The 24,889-nt window shown below is 37.8% G+C and overlaps 1 protein-coding gene across 2 annotated transcripts; it reads right to left on the reverse strand.

Annotated features, from left to right (window-relative positions):
• Positions 1-11,558: 11,558 nt before the first annotated feature.
• Positions 11,559-23,853, reverse strand: LOC144642665 (uncharacterized). Of its 2 annotated transcripts, none has more exons than XR_013568762.1 (19): positions 23,531-23,853; positions 22,374-23,126; positions 21,891-21,971; positions 21,306-21,407; positions 20,750-20,794; positions 20,491-20,550; positions 19,594-19,641; positions 18,947-19,053; positions 18,600-18,682; positions 18,321-18,406; positions 17,676-17,771; positions 16,065-16,152; positions 15,882-15,942; positions 15,578-15,607; positions 14,895-14,956; positions 14,445-14,516; positions 14,290-14,316; positions 14,073-14,132; positions 11,559-13,362 (listed from the first exon to the last, which is right to left on the reverse strand). XR_013568762.1 is itself a non-coding variant. In XM_078501687.1 (19 exons), the coding sequence occupies exons 1-19, from the start codon at positions 23,682-23,684 to the stop codon at positions 13,342-13,344; spliced, it is 2,040 nt and encodes a 679-aa protein (XP_078357813.1). In that variant the 5' UTR covers positions 23,685-23,853; the 3' UTR covers positions 11,559-13,341. The 2 variants fall into 2 exon arrangements, 1 of the variants encoding a protein (XP_078357813.1); XM_078501687.1 differs by having other exon boundaries at positions 14,895-14,960.
• Between the last annotated feature and the right edge of the window lie 1,036 nt (positions 23,854-24,889).

Consider the following 24,889-nt stretch of genomic DNA (forward strand, 5'->3'; position numbering starts at 1 on the left):
ACATACTACCCCACCCCCTCCCCTGCGTGCTGGTTATACACGCCGTTTGTGAAGAACGTCTGGTTGGAGTCAGATGACATATCTCAGGACATTGTGCACTGTTAGTATGGCAAATTCAGCTCAACTCTTCACCTTTTCGGTGAATTAGAGCAATTTGTTTCAATATTGCAAATACCCCACCCCCTAAGTACAACCCCCCCCCCCCCTTGCTGGGGACAATACGTAATATTGTTCAGCAACTTGAACAGTAAGCAAGTTCTAACACATCTAACAAATTTCGCTCAAATATACAACTTTTTTCTTGAATTACAGTACTTTCTTTGAAAAATGTAACCACCCCACCCCCGTAAGTACAAAAAAGCTTCCCCCCCCCTTGCTGGGGACAATACCTAATATTGTTCAGGAACTTGAACAGTAAGCAAGTTCTATCACATCTTAAAAATTCAGCTTAACTGTACACCTTTTTCTTGAATTACAGTACTTTCTTTGAAAATTGTGACCACCCCACCCCCCTTAGTACCAAAAATACCCCCCTTGCTGGGGTAAATACCTTATATTGTTCAGCAACCTGAATAGTAAGTAATTACTACTACATTTAACAAATTCGGCTCTACTGTACACCTTTTTTCTTGAATTACAGTAATTTCTTTGAAGATTGTAACCACCCCACCCCCCTTAGTACAAAATCACCCCCCTGGCTGGGGTCCATAGCTAATATTGTTCAGCAACTTAAATACTATCACCATGCCAAATTTGGTGCTTTTACCCCGAAGTGCACAATTCCAGTATTTTTTAGCACCATATGGCTGGACTAGAATGTTCCATTGCGAAATTCCCTTTTCAACGGAAGAGTGAGATAAAAAAGCCAACCGAGGTCCATTTTGATCGCAAAACCTCTTCGCCATTTTGCCACAAGATCCCACAAGATTACATTTGTGACTTACGTGACATAATACACGTGACATGAAACACGATATTGTGACGTAAGTGAGTCTGCGCAGTAAGAGCTCTGGGGTCGAGAATGTCACGGAGTTAAAATAACGCAAAACAATTTTCCAGCACCGCCAACGCAGTTTGAGGAAGCAAATTGATCGTTCAGGAGTTCTGTACACACTTTCGTCAAGAGAAAAGAACCACGATGAAGGAAAATTGCTAAGGATGAAGATGCAAAAGGAATTTCGCGCTTAACAGTTGCTTTGTTGTATTTTGGAGCCAAGAAATGTGTAGCTGTCAGTTAGGCTATTTTGATCGATATCACAACATTTTGTGGGACTACGATGCATTGGTAAATACGCTGCCTTCAACAACCCGAGCCAATCCTCAGGTATGTCTTAGATAAACATTTACATGTGTGTTTAAACGACAATTGAGAAAATTTGGAGTTATACCACATATTAAATAATTCCGTTGAAAACTGCCGTTTAATTCGACTTTCTAGTATCGTGAAAAGTATTCCCCACCTTTTTAATTATTTCAGTTCGAAGAGTTTTGCTTAAGCCCTGAAATTATATTTTAGCGAATGGAAAAGAGTGTCTCTGTTGATAGAAAGCATCCAAAGTTCTCAATGTGGCTTTGTTTGTGAACGCGACGAGAGTTAACGATAGCGAATTTCGGGTTGAAAATTGTGTCACTTTTGAGGCTCCGATCACGAAAACTGACTTTGGGTTTTTTTCTCGAAATTAGAAGACTTCTGGGGGGAACAAAATACATCAGGTTTCTTATCTACCTAAAAGCTATTAATGAGCAAAAAAATGAAGGAATTTGAGTTTTCAATTTTCTGCCAGTGCAAGCGCGGTTTTTATTTAAAGTCCTTCTTAATCACGTACGTCGAAAGAAGGACATCGTCAGTGGTTTAAAACGACTAACACTTAGCAGTTCCCCTACACACTGTAGTTGCTGGTTTGTGAAGCGAGGTGAAGGAGCCGATCCAGCTAAAAAATATTCCTCTTAAATGTTAAGCAGTTATATTTTCTGGGGGCAAATTTTGTAAGCGGCAATGTATAGCTGGAAGAATGGCTTATTGATCTATGACAACAAAATATTTCCAAGATACCTTTAGTTTCAAAAAAAATGTTCATCCTGGAAACGCAAACAGGATGTGAATTCTTTTCTTAAGAAAGCCAGAAAAAACTTTTATTATGGCGACAAAGACGTAAGTGAATTCGTTTAATATTCACGTGTTAAAGCTTTCTGTTAAAGGTTTGTGAAGCGAGGTGAATTTCGTAAGCGGCAATCTATATCTATCATAAGAAAGTATTTCCAGTTTCATGAAAAAATGTTCATCCTGGAAACGCAAACAGGATATGACAATTCTTTTCTTAAGAACGCCAGAAATAACTTTTATTATGACATGTATTATATGCGACATTTAATCATTAATTAATGACTAACACTTAGCAGTTCTTCTACACACTGGAGTTTCTGAAGCGAGGTGTCATGTGTAGGAGCTGATCCAGGCATAACAAGCTAAGCAAGGTAGGTAACCAGACTTTAAGAACCTTCTACTCTACAGGGATCTTTAATTCCACAGTACAACTCTTTAGCTGTTAACCGTCACTTTTTTTTAAAGAACGTTGCGTTTTTCCTTCGCACATTTGATTCGATTGAATCAAAAAAGTATCAGCATCGTGATTCTTCAGAAAATCCATCTTTCTGTTTGGCTGATCATTTTTTTTTTCAATTTGTGCTTTGGTGCAGTGTTTCATTCACATCTTTGAAACTGTTTTAGTTTTTACTCTTTGCCTCAATGACTTTTATGGGGTTGTTTAGTTCTTGTCCTACTTCTTCATTGCCTTTGTCTTTCGAGCACACCAAGTTGTTTTAATCAGTTCGATCAGTGTTAAAATGATTTAAAATCTCTCACAGCAAATAGAAGTCTAAATTTCACTTGTGTAACGATTTACCTTTAATACTGTTCTTCGGTAAAAGACAAAGTAGACTTGATTTTTCAATTGTTAAGAAACTTAATGTGTTCGTAGCTAAGCATGACAATTAATAAGAACAGAAATATTAATAATGTTTAACAACACCAATAGCGCATGGTCAAAGATCGGTACATGATAAGCACGCATAATAAAATCAAAAGTGAGCATCAGATAAAAACAAGATAACTGATAAAAATGACCATCAAACAAAAGTAAGGCTACTGTTTTGGTCCATAATTCTTTTATACTGCTATCAGTTTTTGTGGAGGGTTTCTTATTTTTCGTAAGAGGTTGCGGGAGCACAGGCCCGCAAATGATCCCGGCCCGCAAATGATCCCGGCCCGCAAATGATCCCGGGACCGCAAATGATCCCAAATTGGACCGCAAATGATCCCAGTACCGGAAATGATTTGTGTAAATGATACAAAGGAATACTTTGAATGGCGTGGACTTTATGAATCGTCTATGGATGTATTTTTATAAATTGACCAAGTGCCTCAGGCATAATAAAACGCAACGATTAAAAGCGGTGAAAATAACGCGCGAAATAACAAAATTAACATGTGACTATCTAAGATTTTCATTTAGAAAACGCACCTAAAAAATAAACATGAATCTTCGAAGACGCCTCTGCTGTCTAATTAGCCACTTCCTGTACAATGCTGCCTTGGTAGACACGAGCCTCCTTTTCCTTGGAAGCGCACAAAATTTCTACGTGCGAATTTTGGAGTTTATGACAGATTTTGAAACCGTTATTTGAAAACACATTTTCCTTCACAATTCGTTCTTGCAAATAAAAAATGAAATACAGTAAACGGTTACAGCGTCTCTGGGTAAATTTATTTGCATACCGCACGCATAGAGCTGTCAACTTTTGCACGTGCAAATTTCTTACTGTCAATTAATCTGTACTGAAAGCTACGCGAAAATGAAGTCAGTTTTTGAGAGAATTTTTAGTTGCCTGTGTCAGAATTTATTTCAGTGCCTTGATGAAGACATTCAAAGAAAAAAATAACCACAGATTTCGAAAGAGAGTAGCTCGATAACAAGAGTCGGAGATCGATATGATAGAAATCAGCAACAAAACTCAACTTTCTTCCAGACTTTACGTCTAGACATTTATAATGTCGCTATGAACGCTGCGTGACTGCGTGTAAATGGCTATCAGCTTAAAGGCTTAAAGCATTTCGCCGCAAATAAATCATCCCTTGATTGGAGAGAGTTCATATTTCTGTTGGTTGGATTGTTAAACTTTATGTCACGTTTTAGGTTACTAATCGGAGCATATTTATCAGCTATATTGATACAGTTGTGGTTTTGAATTTACTTTAGTAAATCGTTCAAATACGGTACATTCTCTAGCGTTAATTGTTTTTCTAATTGTTGTATTATTAATAAAAAAATGGATTAAATAAATTTAAACCCCCTGTCCAAATTCTTTAGTCCACGCATATCCAACTTTTACGGTTAGGCGACTGTTTCCGGTCCGAGGATCATTTGCGGTTCAATTTTGGGATCATTTGCTGACCCGGGATCATTTGCGGTCCAATTTGGGGATCATTTGCAGTCCCGGGATCATTTGCGGGTCGGGATCATCTGCGGGCCTGTACAAATCTCCAATATTTCTTATTTGTCTAAATTTTACTAATCCTTTGAGAAAAACTATCGCCTCCCAGACATCCCCCAAAATCGTCCAAAAAATAACAAAATACTGCAAAACAAATATATATGGGATAAGTAAAGCTTTTTTGGATTCCTTGAAACGCGGCTGAAATGGTTTTCAGTGTTTTCCAGCTCTTATACTTTGGGTCAGTACTACTATTCTTCACCAGTTGCTATTACAGTAATGGTATGAAACAAATACCTTATCATTGGTCAATAAGTTGTGATCATTTTCTTGACAACAGTAGTTCCCTGATTAGGAGTTGTATACTGTTCCATTAAAGTGTAAGGGCTGAAAAATACTGAAATGCGTCAGCCACCTAAAGCGTTGGAAAAATTGGTCTTCAGGTAAACCCCCGCCTTTATTAAGTATTGTGAAAAGGCTGCACTTTGCTAAGTGTTACAAATTTATATTTTCTAGACGCCTAGTTCAATCGTTTATTTGTATTGTGCGAAATATATTTTTATAAATTGAGACCATCATGTCATTAAGTAATAATGCAATCTTGAAAACATTCCAGATTTTCATTATTAAATAGAAACACGAAAAATTCAAATTTGGGAAAACAAGCCTTTCAAAATGACGTTGTCATGATGATTTTAAGTTACTGGCACAATAACTAATCCTACCAAATTATTGCGAGATAAATTTTAGATAAACGCGCAAAGTTTGGCAGCGTTTGGTTGAATCTTGAAAAAGTTATAAGCGTCCAAAGTCAGCGCGGGCCTCAAAAGCCCTCCCCCCCCCCCCCCCCCCGGCCTGAATCGGTTTAAGTGACTGTTTTTCTAGTGATTTTTACTGTACTGTACCCTGCCTTTCAAGTCAAAACAGATAGCTAATTATTAAGCGCCCGATTTTAAGCTTCTCAAGCTTCTCAAGCTTCTTGTTCATGTAGCCGTAGGCTCCATCCCCCTAGGGGGGTCTGGGGGCATGCCCCCTCAGAAAATTTTGAAAAGTTGAAGCCTCTTAGACGTGATTTCCGCGATTCTGAACAGCTTTATACAGCTGTCAATTAAGTTATTAAACCACTGTTTTTCCTTAATAATTTAGCAAAATATTCTTTCCTCAACTTACCTTGGGTTATATTTCGGAGATAAAGACTGGTTCTCAGTTGAACAGTGATTGAAATTTAAAGTTGACAGGGCACGAACTTACAGGAAAGAACAGATATGCGGGGTTTTTTTGCTCACCCACATACGTGGAAATTTTTAGCCCTTGACAAAGTGGCCTGGGGACAACTTTGGCGACTTTGCTTGCTTGTGAAATCGCTTTGATGCGAAAAACGGTAAGAAAACTCGCTAAAAAAGATGTAAATGGAGAAGAAAATCATTCCAGCAAGGCTAAAACAACTCTTGAAAACTGAAAGGAATCTAAATTTTTAAAATTATACACACATGTTTTGCTTCATTAAGCCAGAAGTTCGTAAAACAGGCTGTCGAAAATCTCCTATTTTGGAAAAATGGCCGTCCTTAACTTTGAACGGTCGCCTGACTATGAAAGGTGGATGGAAATTGTCCTGATTATTTTTCTATTTTAAAAGTTTGTTTTCATTTTTCTGGTGGATCAAGGGGGGTGGCTAGCCACCCAATCCACCCCCCCTGGATCCGCCCCTGCGTGTGGTTCCTCAGAAAAAAGTGACTTGGTTTAAAGTTGACAAGTATAAATTTGGTTGCATATAAAAATGAAATAACAACAGATACACCTTCATCGACTTAAATTCAAGGCTGTTTTTTCTCTTTATGAAGACCATGGTTTATTTCTTCACTCTATACATCAGTATTTCGATGTAAATATTGAAGTTTTTAGCTTATATATGGCACTTTGGTTACCGTATATCTAAAAATAAATTTTTGAACATATATATGGCACTGTTGGATAAACAGCGTACCGGCCACTCCCCCCCCCCCCCCCCTTCCTATTAAGCGGCCATCTATTAAGCGGCCATCTATCTAATAAGCGGCCACCCCTATCACCCCCTATTAAGCGGCCAGTCATCAAAGTCCCAATAGTATTGCCAGTATAACACTGTAAATAAAACCCTCATTTAGCGGCCACCACACCGCGACCACCTTTCGGCCGTCGGCCAATGAGAATTCGTCTCTCTATTAAGCGGTTACCAAGAATGTAATACTCGTAGTTTGGTCTTGTTTGCAACAACCTAATGACAGATAAGAGTCCGAAATTTGTTGTGACGATTGATAAAAACATTCAAACAAACGCTCATTATCGTCTTGAAGTGATTCCGTTGTCACTAAGCAAAACAATGACCTTTTGATTTCCTGGCAACGAAGTAACATGTAGGGGTTCGACTTAATTTCACTTTCATCCCATGAAAGCGTTTTAAGCCTACGCGACAAGACCGAATGGTGGTCTGGGTATTCACTGGAATTTTGCATATCAGCGCAGAAGTTTGTATTTTTGTGCGTGAAGTACAGTTGAATCCCGATAGCTCGAACCCTCAGTCATTGTCAATAACTCGAACCTCTCGCTTACTCGAACTTTTTTCAATTCCCCTCAAGGTCATTTTCTTACTAATTTTACCCTCGATAACTCGAACCTTTTTCCTTTTCCCTTCAAGATTCGAGTTATATATCGGGATTCAGCCGAATATGGTTTCGCTCTCACGAGATCTTTTAATTTTCCTTTGCTTTTCTTTCACTGTTATCTGGCTTTGATTTTGGAATATTTTTCTAAAGTTTAATGTGGCTAAAAGTACCTTGTTTCCACGTGCCTAAAGAACGAGAAAAGTACAAAATCACATTTGCCACGCCGCTATTTTTCATTAGTGTTTGGCGCGTGCAGCAGCCCTCTATTTCTACCCATACTACCTTTCTTGCCCCGTAAGCTTGAAGCTTTGATCTGACAACTGATTAATTGAAATAGCTGTATATCTTGACATTTGGGACATAACTTGGACATAGATATAGCAACTTGACATATAAACATCACTTTTCGACTTTTTGATCCTTTTTGGCAAGCACTAAGTACTAAGTAGTAAGTATTGCCCTGTCCGCCGTTCGTGGTGAAATCTTCTTTTCATTCCTTAAGGAACTTAGAACTATACATTGTCTGCATATTGGTAGGTTTAATTTTGTTTTGCGAATTTGTCTCGATTTTGAAATGTTTTGAGGATGATTTGTTGAGATAACCGCTACTTACAACGCAACGTGACCCGCATGCATAAGGCAGCCGCCTTTTTTGACGCGAAAACTGTCTTACTCTTTCTTTCTTGTTACATGTTAAACGACGCACAAATTATGTTGTTCTTTGATATATTTCCTGAGTTAAGTAAGATCACTGAATTGTAATTTTGCAACAACTTGCTTTGGAAAATCCAGCGACAATGTATACTTATTTCCAAGCTACTTATGGTTACGTTTTTGGAATATTGTCAAAACAGCGGCAATGCGTTGCGTCGTCGTAATCATATTAAACACGTACAACTGAATAACAAGAAGCAAAATTACCGATTTTAAAGAAAAAGCAGCATTTATTCATTACTGACTTACTATATCAGCGAACTAATATCTGTTAATTTCAGATCGGTGATTCTTGTGAAAGCGACGCGGTTGCCATGGCTTGGTTTAGAATATACCATTAAAAAATGTTCATCTAAGTGCACAAAATGTACGACAAGACTTTCAGCCACTTAACAGTCTGACACGAATGCACGCGAGCCAAAATCGGTAAAGTGAAGACGAAGTTTATTCCTTTCTCTGTTGACTTCTTCATAAATGAACAAAGATACCATTTCATTCATATTTCCACTTCATAGTCCGTACTCCGACTACAAAGAGGTTCTGCAGGGTCGACAAACCTATGGTAGGTGAAATATTTACGCATTCAAGCTTGGTCAGCTTATTTCAACTGCATTAAAAATTCTCATGCGCACGTTTCGCAGTAGGTTTGTAATTTAAATTCGCCGTCAGCTAATTTCGATTTAAAAAGAACAAAAGTGAAGTGTTCTCTTTTCAATTTGTGACTTAAAAATATTTTCTTACCTCTACTGATTAAAGCGTTTCTAGAGTTCGCTTTGTTTTGCTAATCAATTACTGCAATCAATTTCGCGCGGTTCACCGCAAAATGATGGCGTGCACTACAGTATGGGGCCCAGTTCTCGGCCACTTTTGGCGTTAACTTGTATTTCTTACCTCAGAAGAACCGTAGGAACTTGAAATTTCGCCCAGAGCTAACTACATTATTCAGCTTTTTGTTGTAAAGCTATCGACCGGTCAATAATTAATTTGCCCGTGCAATAATCAAAATAAAAGCTCCGTTTGTGGGCCCAGTTCTCGGCCACCCGGACCCAGTTTTCGGCCACCAAAAAGCTTGTGCGTAATTTTCTGTATAAAAAGGCTCAATTAATTTCCACAGTCATAAAATCACTCTGTAAACTTATTTATGTTATGTCGATCCCAAATCATTTTATGAGACTTTGTTTTACTTTGGAAAAGAAGGTTTTTAACGCGCCTAGTTGCTTGCCTATGTGCAGGGTCTGGCAAACCCGCAGAACTACGTTGTGTGACCAATGCATTTAGATGGTTTACTTTGCAGTGAAAAGGTCTTGAAAGAGTTAGTTGTTGTAGAAATAATAGAAAAGACAAAAGTCAGCTCAAAACTTGGATATTTAATTGAACTTTATTTTTAAAACATTTCTTTCTTTCATTATTGCTGCAGCAGATGAAATTATATTAAAAACAAAAGCACTAAACTGTGATAGCGAGCAGGGTGGCCGAGAACTGGCAAATACGCAAAAGTCGCACGAAAAAATTTCGAAGTAGATTAAGACCAAAATATACAACGGTTCAACAAAAAGTTAACTTAAGCAGAAAGCTGAATTATTCTAAGTTTTACATGCCAAAAATTAGCTCGTTTGGTAGGGGCACACGGACAAAATACGAATTTAACTACATCCATGAATTTTAAGGAGCCGTAAACAAACAAGTTTTCGAAAAAACAAATTCACCTACCTTCGCATAAACTCGACCGTGTGAGCTTTCTATAGCGAGTTGAAAGAGCAAACTCAATATACTTAGAGCACAAGAATTATTCTATCGTTTGAAGGAAATAACTTTTACTTTTAATTCAACTGTGGCGTGAAAAAACCCGTTGAACACAAAGTGGCCGAGAACTGGACCCGGCCGAGAACTGGGCCCCATACTGTATTCCATAGAAGAGCATAAAAAATGATTCTTTCTTCATCCATCGCTTTCATTAACACTGTCTCACTTCCACTAAAACAAGTTGAACGTTTTCGATGCAATCATTTATACCATTAAGTTACAAAGTTGTTCGGCGAAATGCAATAAACTATTTGCGCAACCGGGGTACCGAGCACGTAAAGAAGCCAAAGACTTCGAGCCAGGATCCGAGCTAGGATCAAAACCAGGATTCGAGCTAGGATCCGAGCCAGGAAAGCCTAACTAGCGCTCCGGTTAGACTGAATAGCGTTCGGTTAGCGTAACTAGCATTCCGGTTGGCCTACTTTAGCTTGGGTTGCTTGCGGTTAGCTTTTATAATAGGGTTAGGGGTTAGGGTTAGGGTTAGGGTTAGGATCCTAGCTGGGATCCTGGCTCGGATCCTGGCTTTATTATTAGTTTATCTCGTCTTGTGCTGTCAGAAAACACTTTGGTTATTTGACCACACTTGAGAAAGGTAGAAAATACGAGCCGAATTTATCTTGTATTCTCAAATTCCCGTCGTTCTCAGCATAGCACATGTCTTTGGTTTCTTCATTTGTTAAATAGAGCATTTTCACTTGACGTTACGGCGGCCATATTGGTGTTCTACGAAATTTTTCTTCTTTGGAGTTCGAGTCCTTTTCTTATTTTTAAATTTTTATTATTTATTATTACTTGCATTTTTTTATCAGTGAGGGTATTGAAACTTCACACGCGTAAAATTAGTTTCGTTGAGCGGCGTTTTTTGTGTTAGTTCAATAAAACGCAAGAGAGCGAGGAGACAGAATTTACTTCGAAATTTAAGTTGTCTATGATTCCGTGACATTGTGACAAACGAAAACGTTTTACGGAGAGCTCCGAAATGATTGGGTTGCTAAAAGTTATATTTCTTGTGCAAGTCAACTAACGCAAATTAGGTAGGAAGGTAAAGTCTGTGTTCGAGCCTAGTGGCCCATCAGGCCGGAGCTTATCACGGTTTCAGTAGCATGAAGCGACTAGGAGTCTATTTCCCCCTGGACGGGATGCTAGTCCATCGCAGGGATACCCCCCTCCCCCTCCGACTCCAGCATTGAAGTCGGGATCATTATCAGTATCTGGACTTTAAGGAGTCTTAAAGTCCGGACTTTAAAGAGTCTTAAAGTCCGGACTTTAAGGAGTCTTAAAGTCCGGACTTTAAGGAGTCTTAAAGTTAGGACTTTAAGGAGTCTTAAAGTCCGGACGGATCATTATCAGCAGCTGGGCCAAGTCCTCTTTGTAAAACTTTCATAAAATTATCTAAAAGCGCCTTATGTAAATTTGTCAATTCTCTATATTTATATTGCTACTTAAATTGCGCACTTTAAGACTCGTAAATTGCGCACTTTAGACTCTAAATTGTGCACTTTAAGACTCTTAAATTGCGCACTTTAATTTAAGACTCGTAACTTGCGCACTTTAAGACTCGTAACTTGCGCACTTTAAGCCTCGTAAATTGCGCACTTTTAGACTCGTAAATTGCGCACTTTTAGACTCGTAAATTGCGCACTTTTAGACTCGTAACTTGCGCACTTTAAGCTTCGTAAATTGCGCACTTTAAGACACGTAAATTGCGCACTTTAAGACACGTAAATTGCGCACTTTAAGACACGTAAATTGCGCACTTTTAGACTCGTAAATTGCGCACTTTAAGACACGTAACTTGCGCACTTTAAGACACGTAACTTGCGCACTTTAAGACACGTAAATTGCGCACTTTAAGACACGTAACTTGCGCACTTTTATACACGTAAATTGCGCACTTTTAGACTCGTAAATTGCGCACGTTAAGACACGTAACTTGCGCACTTTTAGACTCGTAACTTGCGCACTTTAAGACTCATAAGTAACCCCTTGAAATGTGCAATTTAAGTTTGCTGAATTTCTTTCATAATGACTAGCAATGCATTGTCAACGTAGACACGTTAACTCGTAACTTGTTCTCATCCCTTTGATTTTTAAGGCATGGGCCCGTTTGCCATATAGAAATAACAAAACAAAGAAAACAAACATGATAACAACATTGTTTTATTATTGATCATCGTTTACAGCTCTAAAAAAATAAATAATTTCTGAAACCATTTTCTTAAAGGTAATTGTTTAAAATGTTCTTTTTATTATCATGATTAACATTTGATCAGTTCACCAACTTTGCCAATTAAACAATTCAAAGCTCGAATAAATTTGTATTTAGCATTATTTCCTCCATTGATTAGAGAACCATACTACTTAACTTCTCTTTTTTTAAATCATTCTTAATTTAACAATCTTTTCAATGTTAACGGGAGAAATATCTTCAAAAACACATCCTCTCGTCAAATTACGTCATAGCGTGCACTATTTAAACAATAGTGTGTTTCTGTTGAGGAACTATTAGCTGATAGTTACCAAGCGGAAATTTGGTGTTCTTAAAACTAGCATATTAGCCCTGGAAGCCTCGCTTGGGTGGGCAAACACTATTAGGTCGCATCATCACACGATCAATTTAAACCAATTTAAACCAATCGGGGAAAATTTAGTGGCGAATGATTAATAATAATGAATTACAGATGCATGCGGGAGATTGCTAAGCACGAGTTAAGCGTTAGACTGTAGGTTCTTGACTGAGTGCTTTGCAAACCTCCCAATTGCATCTGTGACTCAATAGTGCACGCTGTGACGTTTACCATTTGTTTGATAGCACAATTTTTAGGTGATTTACAGTAAAATTGTGCGCGCTTATTTAAACAATTGCGTGTATTTATTGCGTAAATGCTGACGAAAAAACTAATTGAAAAATCAAACAAACAAACTTTGTAACTATTTTAAACTTGCTTTATACCTCAAAGTCTTTCAGCGTTATGGAGAAATGATTTTTCTTATGTTTAAAGTGTCAAATTCGCAGGAAAATTCAGAAAAAATCTAAAAAATTAGCGTGCACCCAGGGGCAAATAGTAGGCCCTAAATCAACCAATCAGAACGTGCGCTTTACTTAAGTTCTGCTATAATGCTGGATCAAATACACAGCCATCTATTTCATTATACTTTCAAACTTTTTTAACTCAGAATTTTACTTTTGATAGTTTCTTTCTTTAAATTTCAACAGATTAATTAGTCAAATGTAGATTTTCATTTTGACTCATTATACTTCATGTATACCAATATGATCGTTTGCTCATTATATTACTAATAGTGTTATATCGTATTTATTCAATTAAGTACCCAACCTCGAATAAGCGCCCACCCTCAAGGCAGTAAAAGTAAATAAGCATCCAGCCTCGAATAAGCCCCCACCCCCTAAAAATCTGAATTGCATGAAAGGTGTGAAATGAGAGGAGTGAAATTGACTAATTTCTACCAAGAGACTTCCCTGAAGACTGGGTTTTCTTTTTTTTTACAGAAACCTTCAACAAAAAATTTAAAATTAAACTTAAGTACATTGTCACGTTTTGTTATCATTTACTGTTTTCCTGAAAAATATGCATACTAGCTAAAAACGATAAAAATTTTATAAGCGCCCACCACCCAGGGTGCTTAATCGAATAAATATGGTATGTGTATGATAAAAATCCTTCAATCCTCAATTTGATCTGAGTATCACCTGTAAATAAACAAAAAGTATAAAAATGCAATTTTTATCATTTTTATTATTAAATTGATGTCCTTCAACAGGGTATATCATTTACTCTTCACTTTTTAAAAATATTGTGTTATTTTATTGATTGTGTCAATGCACACTTTAAATTCGGAGGCTCAGTTTTCATATTGGTTAGTGTGCCTGACGCAGCATCAAATGTTCCGGGTTTGGGCTGCCCTGGTAGGTGGCGACACATTGGGTTCCATTTTTTTCTTTAATCCCACAGTATCTCTATAAATATTTCCTGTACCTCCCTTGGTTCATACATTCAAATTGATACCGTCGATTTTAATACTGCGGGGGGTAACCCTGCACGTCATGAATCTGTAGCCCATCCAGAGGTAGTAAAAAATACTTCTTGTAGCTTCATGCTGCAGCGATCAAAGTAAGCTGTGGCCTGCTAGGCCACATGGCTCCAATGCAGAGTTAACATTGCCCTTATCTTCACATTTACTTAAAATGCTAGATACTAAAATATATTCTTAATAGTATTCAGAATCCTGACATCTCATGAAGTTGGATTTATATTAAGAATTAAATTAAGACAGGCTTGAATGAAGTAGTTAAATGAAACTTGAACTTCATTTGTCGCCCCAGGTTTAAATTAAATCAAAATAAATGCTTCATGTACATGTAGTCCTGTAGACTATAGCCGAAAAAAGGGAACAACTCACCGTTCCACTATTATTTTCCTCTTCATCGTTTTTGACTTCAGAGGTTTTTCCAGTGTGACTCTAAATGATAAACAAAAATGAATGGAGAAATCAAAGACTAAAACAAAAGTGACTGTTGTTAGAAACTGCATGGTTGAGTACAATTACATGCGAACAACATAATTATTTCTAGTTAACATTTAATATCAAGGTTAAAACATAGTATCTATAAACTTACCAGGGCTAAAATTCTTCTTTGACGAACCTGAAGGAGTGATGCAGAAGTTAGACACTCATAATTCTGACGTTACTTAAATTTTGACCTGTATAGTCTTTCAATCATTGTATTTGATAAAATAAAGGCAATGATTATTAAAAAGTAAAACAAATTACCTCCTCGCTGTCTTCCTCAGTTGAATCCAGTACTTCATCATTTTGGACTTCAGAGGTTTTTCCAGTGTGACTCTAAATGATAAACAAAAATGAATGGAGAAATCAAAGACTAAAGCAAAAGTGACTGTTGTGAGAAACTGCATGGTTGAGTACAATTTAGACACTCATAATTCTGACGTTATTTAAATTTTGACCTGTATCTATAGTCTTTCGATCAGTTTATTTGATAAAATAAAGGCAATGATTATTAAAAAGTAAAGAAGTATAGCTGACTGAGGTCCTTTAAATTATGTGGATTGTAGGGCTTTACTAAACTATGTAGGGAAATATAGGAGTGGAAAAAATTAATATAGGAATGCTTGAAGCCCTGTGTTGAGTTTAAATACCCCGATTGTACCCAGAGATCATTTTTAAAAAAGGCAATGATTATTAAAAAGTATAGAAAATTACCTCCTTTTTGTCTTCCTCAGTTGAATCCAGTACTCTGTCTTTGTCTTTGTCTTCATCAATTTCTTCCTAGAATTATTTTTTAACAGTTAACAGCGACATTCATCAACTTAAAATAATTTATACGAAATGATAATGTGGAAGATATACCAGTTATTTGGTTGTGGGGTGTGACAGCCTAATTGTTATTGCGCTCAATGCCCAGTCAAATGGTCCAGGTTTGAGGTCGGGATAAGCTCTGGCTGTATGGCCCACTGCATTCTGACACACGCTTTACTTTTTACCAGTAATTGGTTGTTCACACATTCAGAATTCCCTATGAGGCCTATAGATGAATCAGGTGATCTCTGATACTTACCCAAACTAGTTTAAGGTGTAAGTGTCTTATCTAATGGACACTCTACTTACATTCTATGGACACTTTGTGGTAAGTAGAGTTGTCTGCACTTTATAAGGCCTTCTAACTAAAACCCTGTTTAATTAAAATTCCACACAAACTCAGAACTTTCACATTCTCGTATTCAGTCTGCTTTAGTTTATACAGACCTTTTTTCATCCTCAGGCTCTGAGGGTTTCTGTTTATTGGAGATCAGTGCGACTGCAGTAACATTTATTTAAATGGAACTGTCTAATATTCCTTTTTTTTTTATTCTCATCATCATCTTATCATACACTAATGTCATTACCTGCCTCTTTTTTTTCCTGTCTGTAAACTCCTGTTGAAAAAAAGATATTTTGTTTCTTGTTGCGCCTTTTTTATAACTGTTATAAGTTAAACCATTTTTCGAGAGATTTTCGGTGAGCTTACAAATGTAAGAGCTTGCATGCAGAAGTGTAAAATTAAATTTGGATAAAAAATAAGATCACGATGAATATGAAGTCTAATAGGGAATGTACTGAACACAGGCAAATCTAATGTAGGGTTTCATCTCCACTTTTCATTTGAGTTAAAATATATATGATAACAGCTTCCTTCTTGTTTGCACTTACAGACAAAACAAGTTCTTCCTCTTGCTTTCTCTTCAATTGCCTGGATTCCTCCATCAGGCGTCTGCAAAATGTTGATGTAGGTGTTAAAAAATATACACTGAATACGACAACAATATTTTTAAATGGGTATTGATCTTAAAGGGTATAAAATGAGCAAGTTAACACTATTTCCTAGTTACCGACCTTTGTGATGCTATGGCCTTTACAGTTTCACAGGCCTCTAGTATGGCTTTACTGAGACGGTAGAACCCGTCCTGTTCAATTTCCCTATCTAGAAGGAATATAAAAAAGAAAAGAAAAAAGGTTTGGGTACAGAAAAGTTGATTGTAATTCCCTTGCGAGCACTGGCAAAGTAAACATTTCCAGTAATTATATTCCAGTAGTTACTAGTAATACGTGACTCGCAGGGCCTCGCGAAGCTCTGGGTTGGGGAGGGGGGAGGGGGGTGGGAGATGTTATAAATAAGGAGTGGATTATTTGAAGTTGAACATTAATTGAATTGTACATATTTAATTTTCCACAGTAGGCAGGAAGATATATTTGTTAGAAATTTTATTTCAACTGGCATGGCCGCGATACCCCTCAAAATCATCGACAAATTATTGGATATTCGCATTTTGGACATTTATTTGATGGCATAAAAAAAGAAGAACGAACGGCGGGAGGATTCTAAGCCTCCGCCCGCGCGCCCCTGATGGCGATGAAAGGTTTATAGCCTGAATAAGCGTTGAGTGAGTATTATGTGGAAATCAATGTTATTTTAATCCGAAAAGAAAAACGATAAAAATGAAAGGCTCAGGATTCGAACCCACAAAAAAAGGAAAAAAAAAAGAAAAAAAAAACCCTAGCCGGATTCGAACCCCCGACCTCAGGTCTGATCTGATTTCAAGTTCGACGCCTAACCATTAGGCCACCAGCCCGCGGCGGCCGTGTGACATCATTTCCGCCACACACCAAGCTCACAAATATAGAAATATACATGACCGTAAACTCCACACGAGATTTCATCCCGCCTGGTCCCTTTAAGGGACAAAATTATACACCCCGCTACGCTCGGCCTTCGGCCTCGCTTCGCGAGGAATTATTTCCCGTAACATAGGTATTGATCTGTTTTAGTTTTACAGTAAAAACTTGAATGCTACACCTGAAATTCCAAAAGAAATCAACAGGTCATCATACTCATTTATGCGAAAAGGCAACTTGTGTGCACTAATTAGCCGCATAGAAAAAAGCTGCCAATTTGTTTATGGGTGTGTGCTTATTACACATAAAATTGTGTGCAGTAAGGTTGTGCAATGCAATACATGGCAATTACCTTATCCTTTGTTAAAAATCTATTGCATAAAGTAAACAGATGAGCTTAGGTATCAGGTTCCATTTTGTTTTCAAACAAGCATAGAGGAAAGATCACTGGCATCAAAGTTTTGTGTATCCCCGGTATAAGTGGCGCTAGCCTCAAAAGCATCGGATCAAAATGAAAATGTGTGCCAATCGGGATGTATATACATTAATTCGTACAAAGTCAGATGATTACTAATTATAATCAGCTAAATGGCAAATGCACTTAGAGAAGGGGAAAGTGTGGATACAGTCAACTCTTGTTATAGGGGACACCGTCGGGCAGCATTAAGTGTCCCTTAAAGTGGCAGTCGTTTTAAGTCAAACCTCTTTTGCCGTGTATCTGGATATCATCTGTAATAGCAAGTGTCAGTATGGCGAGAGTTGACTGCATATAACAATAATAATAACCTACTCCACTTGAAGTCATACCTAAAGGGTGAAGTGCAAATATACCTGATAAAATGTCACTGTCCACCATCTTGGATGATGACATTGTGGGTTGCAAGATTCTGACCTCCATGTCATCAACATTAGTATTGCTACCACATACTGGGTAATGGAAATAATACTGGTCAATAAATCAGACATTGTTTATTCTTTTAAATAAACAAGAATAAAAAAAGCTGCTTAAAGGTTACTAAATTAACACGAACTTATGGTTTTCCCTCTCTACCATCAAGAATTTGATGCCTTTGTCTTCCTATTGTTTTTAATGTTTATCCCTTAACTGGGTGGGAAATTTGAAAGCAAACTCTGTAATTAAACACAGGCATGTACATCATGGCAGAGATTGTTACAAGAGATAAGTACAAGTACTATTAATAAATCCCTTTTCCTGTATATATAGACTTATCTGCAGTTACAGGAATTCTTAAAAACAAGACCCGTCCGCAGGTCTCACTTGTACATATTGCTGAAATTTGAACTAGCTAGGTAGAGGGTAATTCAATAAAATGGAATTGTTTTCCAATGTTTCTCGGGTGATGGATGGTTGATGTTAAAGCATTTATACTATTAGATGAATGTTATACATAAATAATGGAATTAACTCCAAAATTAGATTTGGATACTGATAGTAATTAACAATCACATACTTACATTGCCTGTCAAAGTATGAGCCCATTAAGGCTACATATATGTGGCACTTATTGAGGAGGGCTGTAATATCTGATGTCATGATTTTTCTGCAGGTGGAAAATTACATATAATCTTTAAATTCAGTAAAAATTGTTGATATTCAGATTTACTTTTTATTTAGTTTAAAATTTTATCAGATAATTTTAAAGGTATATAATATACATTTAGCTTACTATGTTCTAAAAAATTCAAGCAATACTGGATAAGAATGTAAGAAACAAAACTCTGTAATGTACTTACCTAAATATATCCAGGGCTCTGTTGGTCAGCTTGTACCGTATGATACAAACTGGGGCTAGGTGCCAGTAACTTTGCAGTCGCACCTGTCAAATATGTAAATTATTTTTATGGTTACAAAAGTAACGTCCCTTTTAATATACTGTTAGTTCCTGCACTGTAGGTTCTGAAGGTGTAATTTAAGCTTGAAGCTTTATCGCCGATACCATACATAAAGGTTTTTCAAGTCATTTTATTTTTACCCGCAATTCATTCTGCACACAATACAATGGCATTTGTATACATTCTAATTCTTTATTTAAATCGAGTAAAACCATTCATTTATTATAAATACTATTTCAGACATTCACCTGTGTTGAATCTAAACACATAACAGACAATCTGAGTGGTACTGTATTTGCATTTAAAAATTGTTGCCACAGGCGTACATCAAAGGCTGGCCCACTGCCTCTGTAGTCTGCAAAACAATTCAAACAATAACCATACTTACATGTGTTTCTAACTTATTTATTGATACAGAGGAAGGCTTTTGTGTCCCCTTCATCTCCCCTGAAAATTGCAAATTATAATAATTTCACACTTTCTCTTATAAGTTTTGGCTGTAGAGGGATCTCCCTCCCACTCAGACTTATCAATGGCCTCTTATGGGGTGAGTAGAGAATGATTTTTTTCTTGAACCAGGCAATGGCATTGAATTGTAGTGCTCATATCTAATAATCCACAAGATTGCACAGGTTCTGCATACAGTTATCCATTAATTGGCCCTTCATTATCTCTGTTGTTGTCATTTTGTGTTTCAAATGCAGTCATATAAATATACTTAATACAGCGAAATCAGGGCCTTGCCTCAATTCAAAAGGACCTGTTAAAATTAAAATATATTATCTTTATCCTACTACTATCAATTGGATTTCACCATTAATAAATACTAAGCAATTTGTTTATAGTTTTGCAATAAACACTATACAATGTATGCAGTATAAATTATTTGCCTTACCTGTTTCTGCTGCCACTAGATTGTCTTTTTCACACTTAACTGTCCCCACTGAAATTAGATAGTTACCAGGATTTTTTTTGTCAGTATTGCAGCCAAATTTATAATATTTTAAAGAAGTGTAAAACAGCATTCTTTTAGTTGAGCAGGGCTTCAAGTGGCCCCCTGCCAAATATAGGGAAATTTTCAAAGAAATATAGGAAGGGCAATATAGGGATTTTAAAAAAATATTTTCAACAAGTATAGAGCAAAAACATACTTTTTATTGATCTTTACAGCCTTATAGAACACACTTAATATACTTTACTGGTTTGTTAATTTCTTGACACATGAAATCACTGCCCTTATTGAGGCCTTCCAAGGAGTGTGTGTGTGGGGGGGGGGGGGGGGGGGAGGGGGAGGGGGTTTCTGAGGACCGATGTCCCATAACCAGCTGCTGTAAATGTTGCTTGTTTTTTGGTTATAAATCATTATGTTTGCTTTCGTTTTCCATCATTCTAGTTTGTGTCACTGTTTGGTCATTAATTAGAGTAAAAGCTGAGAACAATGCAAATAAGATCTTGCTTCATCATACAACTTTTGTCATTTTGAAGGCAATGAAAATGGCAGATTTAACCAATTTTAAGTGTGGCTGACTGAGGTCCTTTAAATTATAGGGATTACAACTGTATAGGGCTTTTCTATACTATATAGGGAAATATAGGAGTGAAAAAAATAAAGGAACGCCCCTGAGTTGAGTTTAAATACCCTGTTAGTTCGTTAATTAGCAGTAAGCAAGCCTTCTTACACATCTTACCAGTGTTAAAATATTGTGACGTATTTCTTCACCGTGAAAATTTGAAATAGACAACTGGTAAATCTGATTAACTAGCTTTGAGCCAATAAACACCAAGTACTTACCTTGTAAGGCAGTTTGGCAAATGCCCACTTGTGCCATGGCACCTGAACTTGTGACTGAGTCTGGCAAAATAAAACAAGATAAAAAGTTTTAAGAATCAATAAACTCAAAAAGAACAATCACTGCTTATTACATATCATTACCTTCAACAGAGTAATAAACATTGTATTGCCTGAGAAATATAAAAATTATAATTTTATGAAATTGTTATACCGTAGGTGATGTACAATTGAAAAATAGATAACTAGCCTTCGATCTTACCATATAGCGTCGAAACAAATGCTTCAGCATCTTGTTTCTGCGAATCTAATATTCAAAAAAAATACATAGCATTAAATAAGACAGCCACAGCATTGTAATAATAAGGTCTAAAACTGACAGCTGAATCTTAATGTTTTGGAGGAAGTGCTTATTTTGCACATTAGGCAACTTCGATTTTTTTTAGCAAAATTATTACAAGTACACATGTTTACTTAGCCTTTATTGTCATTATTAATTTTTACAAACACCCAGCTTTCTCTCCTTAATAATTCTCCAGAGTTGTTATTGATATGAAATAATCCTTACAAAGGTGTGAATTCAGTCCTTCCTATGGCCTTGTTTGTGCAGAGAGAAGCAAGAAGGTGGAATTGTGACAGATAAAAATAACAGGTCTAACAGAATAAATGATTGACTCATTACTTGAAGACAAGAAGGAAGGAAGGAAGGAAGGAAGGAAGGAAGGAAGGAAGGAAGGAAGGAAGGAAGGGAGGAAGGAGGAAATATCAAATAAATAGATTCTTGCATAGAAATTATTACAGGTATCCATAATGATTACCATCTGTAATTGGTGCCTTATAGCTAGGTGTGGATGTAAACACTGGCCTGTTCCATTCATCATCATCATCATCATCATCATCATCATCATCATCAATGACACCTAATAAATAACAATCAAATGGTGCGGGATAAATAACAGGTTTGTGTAAACAATGTTTTTGGAAAAGGATGATCATGGATGATTATGGATCTTCTTCGGGATAAATAACAGTATGTTGTAAAGGCAATACAGTCGAAGTTTTCTTAATGGACACTCTCGTAAGCTGACAGCTCCACTAACATCCGCAGGGTTTGATACAACGTTGCAACGTCCATACAAACTCTGTATTTTATGTTCTTGTAAGCTGACATTACAATAAGCAACCATAGACACTTTTGAGAGATAATGAATTACCGTAGACTTTTTCTTTGTTTTTAAGCTCACTTCATCTTCATTTTCTTTATGGAAGTCTCAAAAACAAGCAATTTCTCTAGTAATGAATTGTACATGACCTTAATTGACAAAATGTCAGCTACATTAAGAATTGAATATACAATCTTTTTTTAGAAAACTTGTTAATATCATGTTATTAGTTAGTATTACCGCCACGTCCAGGAGACTGATGTGGTATGGGGTTGTCAATGTCTTCTTCATCCTCGTCAACTTCTATAATTGCGATGTGACCTTGTTTTTTTTTTTTGGAAGAAAAAACAAGAAATCAATATCAACACATGTAAAGTAAGATTTAAAGAACAAATCTAGACTATGGAATTTTAATTACCTTGAGATCACATATAACTTTTAGGATGAAGGCTTACGTAGATTTAAGAAAGGAGTGGGATTTTGTTTTGTTTTGTTTGTCTCACAATGGAGTCTTCATCAGGCAAGGCTCGACAAAACCCCCATCTGGTCGTCTGGGACAAGTAGATTTTCCTGTCGGACAAGTGACTTTTCATGCTGTCTTGCCGATGGGCAAGGGCCCTGGCAAACCACCATCATGAATTTTTAATAAGTTTGAGAACCTGGTTAAGTGGGTATAGTGTATAGTATCAGGGGAGAAAAAGTTATATAATTTAATCGACTCACCCCTTTCGATAATCTGTTGATCTTGTGCCTCCTGTTGATCTGGGTATGGTTGCTGCTGTTGTGGCGGCGGTTGCTGCTGTTGTCGGGGCAGCTGCTGCTGTTGTGGCGGCGGTGGCTGCTGCTGTTGTGGTGGCGGCGGCTGCTGCTGTTGTGGTGGCGGCGGCTGCTGTTGTGGGGGCGGCTGCTGTTGTGGGGGTGGCTGCTGCTGTTGTGGGGGCAGCGGCTGCTGTTGTGACGGCGGCTGCTGCTGTTGTGGGGGCAGCTGCTGCTGCTGTTGAGGTGGTGGCGGCTGCTGTTGTGGGGGCGGCGGCTGCTGCTGTTGTGGTGGCGGCGGCTGCTGTTGTGGGGGTGGCTGCTGCTGTTGTGGGGGCAGCGGCTGCTGTTGTGACGGCAGCTGCTGCTGTTGTGGGGGCAGCTGCTGCTGCTGTTGTGGTGGCGGCGGCTGCTGTTGTGGGGGCAGCTGCTGCTGTTGTGGGGGCGGCGGCTGCTGTTGTTGTGGCGGCAGCGGCTGCAGTTGTACATGTGGGGGCGGCAGCTGCTGTTGTGGGGGCAGCGGCTGCTGTTGTGGGGGCGGCGGCTGCTGTTGTAGGGCCGGCGGCTGCTGTTGTGGGGGCGGCTGCTGTTGTTGTAGGGCCGGCGGCTGCTGTTGTGGGGGCAGCGGCTGCTGTTGTAGGGCCGGCGGCTGCTGTTGTTGGGGCGGCGGCTGCTGCTGTTGTGGGGGCGGTGGCTGCTGCTGTTGTGGCGGCTGAACACCTATGTATTGTTTGAAATTTTTTCCATCAAATTTTACTGATCTAAGAAAATTTTACTGATCTAACTTTATTGATCAAACATATATAATCAAAACTTTAACAAAATTCGCTGATTTGAACACTAATCGAAACAATTAAATAAAATTCTGGAACATGATTTGTTGTCACCGACCCGATTTGAGCACATTTTATTATGGCATATTTAGCAAACATGTCGTAATGTGTTTGTTATAATTACATTAAATGGCACAGTCACTATGCAGGTAATACTCAAAGCCCGTGTAAATAACTGAATTTAATTTGCCAATTTGTACAAAGGGTAAATCCAAAATTAAGCTTATTTTAAAATTTAAACCAGTGTCAAGCTCATTTATAGAAAAAAATATATAAATACAAACAACTCACCTCTTTTTATCTGCATGTATACTTTCGTACGTGTTTTAAATAAACACTTTAGTGTGTCTCCACACATTGTGTTAGCCTTTCCCACTTCGGTTAATTTGGTGGTGTTGTTTACAGTTTTGTAAAAGACCACCCTGCAACAGAAAAAGAAGTTCATACAAAATAAAACTAACTTTTCGCATTCCAATCGACTTCATTCCATTCTACAATGCTCCACAGATCCATCCCCAAGCTCCCCAACTGCCTAACATATAAATTATTTCGGTATGAATGACCATGAATCCATCGATATCTTCTTTTAACATGCAGTCACTTTGCGGCCATGTTTTGTCGCTAGCCTTTTACCAAGTCCCAATGCAACAGATCTGCCGGGGTTTGCCTGGTAACTACAATATTTCCCGCGTGCCGCAAAAATTGCCGCGAAAGACGTCATGTCAAATTGCGTACTGATAAATATAGACAAATGTATGGGAACTTAAAAAGCCCCGCTTCATCCTTAGGGTTAGCCTAGTATCTTAACTTTTAGTTGTCCAGAATTAAATCTTGAAAAAAATATATTTTTCGTCGAAAATAATTTCAATAACCGCGTTTGAGATCAAGGCGGGGATCAATATTTCTTGACCGACACATTAAACTGGGAGTCAAAGCTCTGAATTATAACCAAAGTGTTATTTTTCCAGACTGAAAAAAAAAAAACACAAAGAGCTAAAATGGGCTAACTTCAGTTGGCGTACTGGGGCACGATCTCAGTCATAGGCGGACTAGCTCGTGACAAGAGCGGAATTCCCTGGACAGCAATTAATTTCAATCAATTAATTCCTCCGGCCGGCGGAAAATTATCTGACATTTGTGCACATGAAGAAAACAAACATTAATATACAATGTATTCTAGTTTAGGTTACGAGTCCTACCTTGAAGCATCATCTCTATTCATAGAGAATTTGTGTGCAACGAGTTCCATCACATGGCTTGCGGTGGCGTTGTTGTTAAACTTGATCTCTTGCACGCGTCCGCTCTCCTCAAGATCTCGAAATTGAGTAGCATTTGGTGTCCTAACAGCGGCTTCATCTTCCCTTAGGAAAATAAATTGCCTAGCAAGGCTTCTAGATCGTGATCCAGTTCCTGACATCGTGTACGAACGAAGAACAGCAAAAATCGATGTTTGAATCTGAGTGAAAACGTGGTATCAAATGTGCGATTTTCCGATGTCAGGAAGATATTATCTCATTAAGGTGACACACTGTCCTTGTTCCGAATATGGAACCTTAAAGTGATGCCGACTTCCATATTCGGAACAAGAACAGCAGGTCGCAAGAAAATGAATATCTCTTTGTTCCTGCTCTCCTGATCCTGGAATATAAT

This window comes from Oculina patagonica, chromosome 2 (assembly GCF_052425735.1).
Source record: "Oculina patagonica isolate OP01 chromosome 2, crgOcupat, whole genome shotgun sequence".
Lineage (NCBI taxonomy): Eukaryota > Metazoa > Cnidaria > Anthozoa > Scleractinia > Oculinidae > Oculina > Oculina patagonica.

Excerpts from the sequence above, each read along its gene's own strand:
- LOC144642665 (XM_078501687.1), bottom strand. The coding sequence starts at position 23,684 with ATGAACTTCTTTTTCTGTTGCAGGGTGGTCTTTTACAAAACTGTAAAC. Across the intron at positions 21,972-22,373 it reads TCAACAGATTATCGAAAGGG|GTCACATCGCAATTATAGAA; the intron begins GTGAGTCGATTA and ends AAAAAAAACAAG. Across the intron at positions 20,795-21,305 it reads TAAGGCACCAATTACAGATG|ATTCGCAGAAACAAGATGCT; the intron begins GTAATCATTATG and ends TTTGAATATTAG.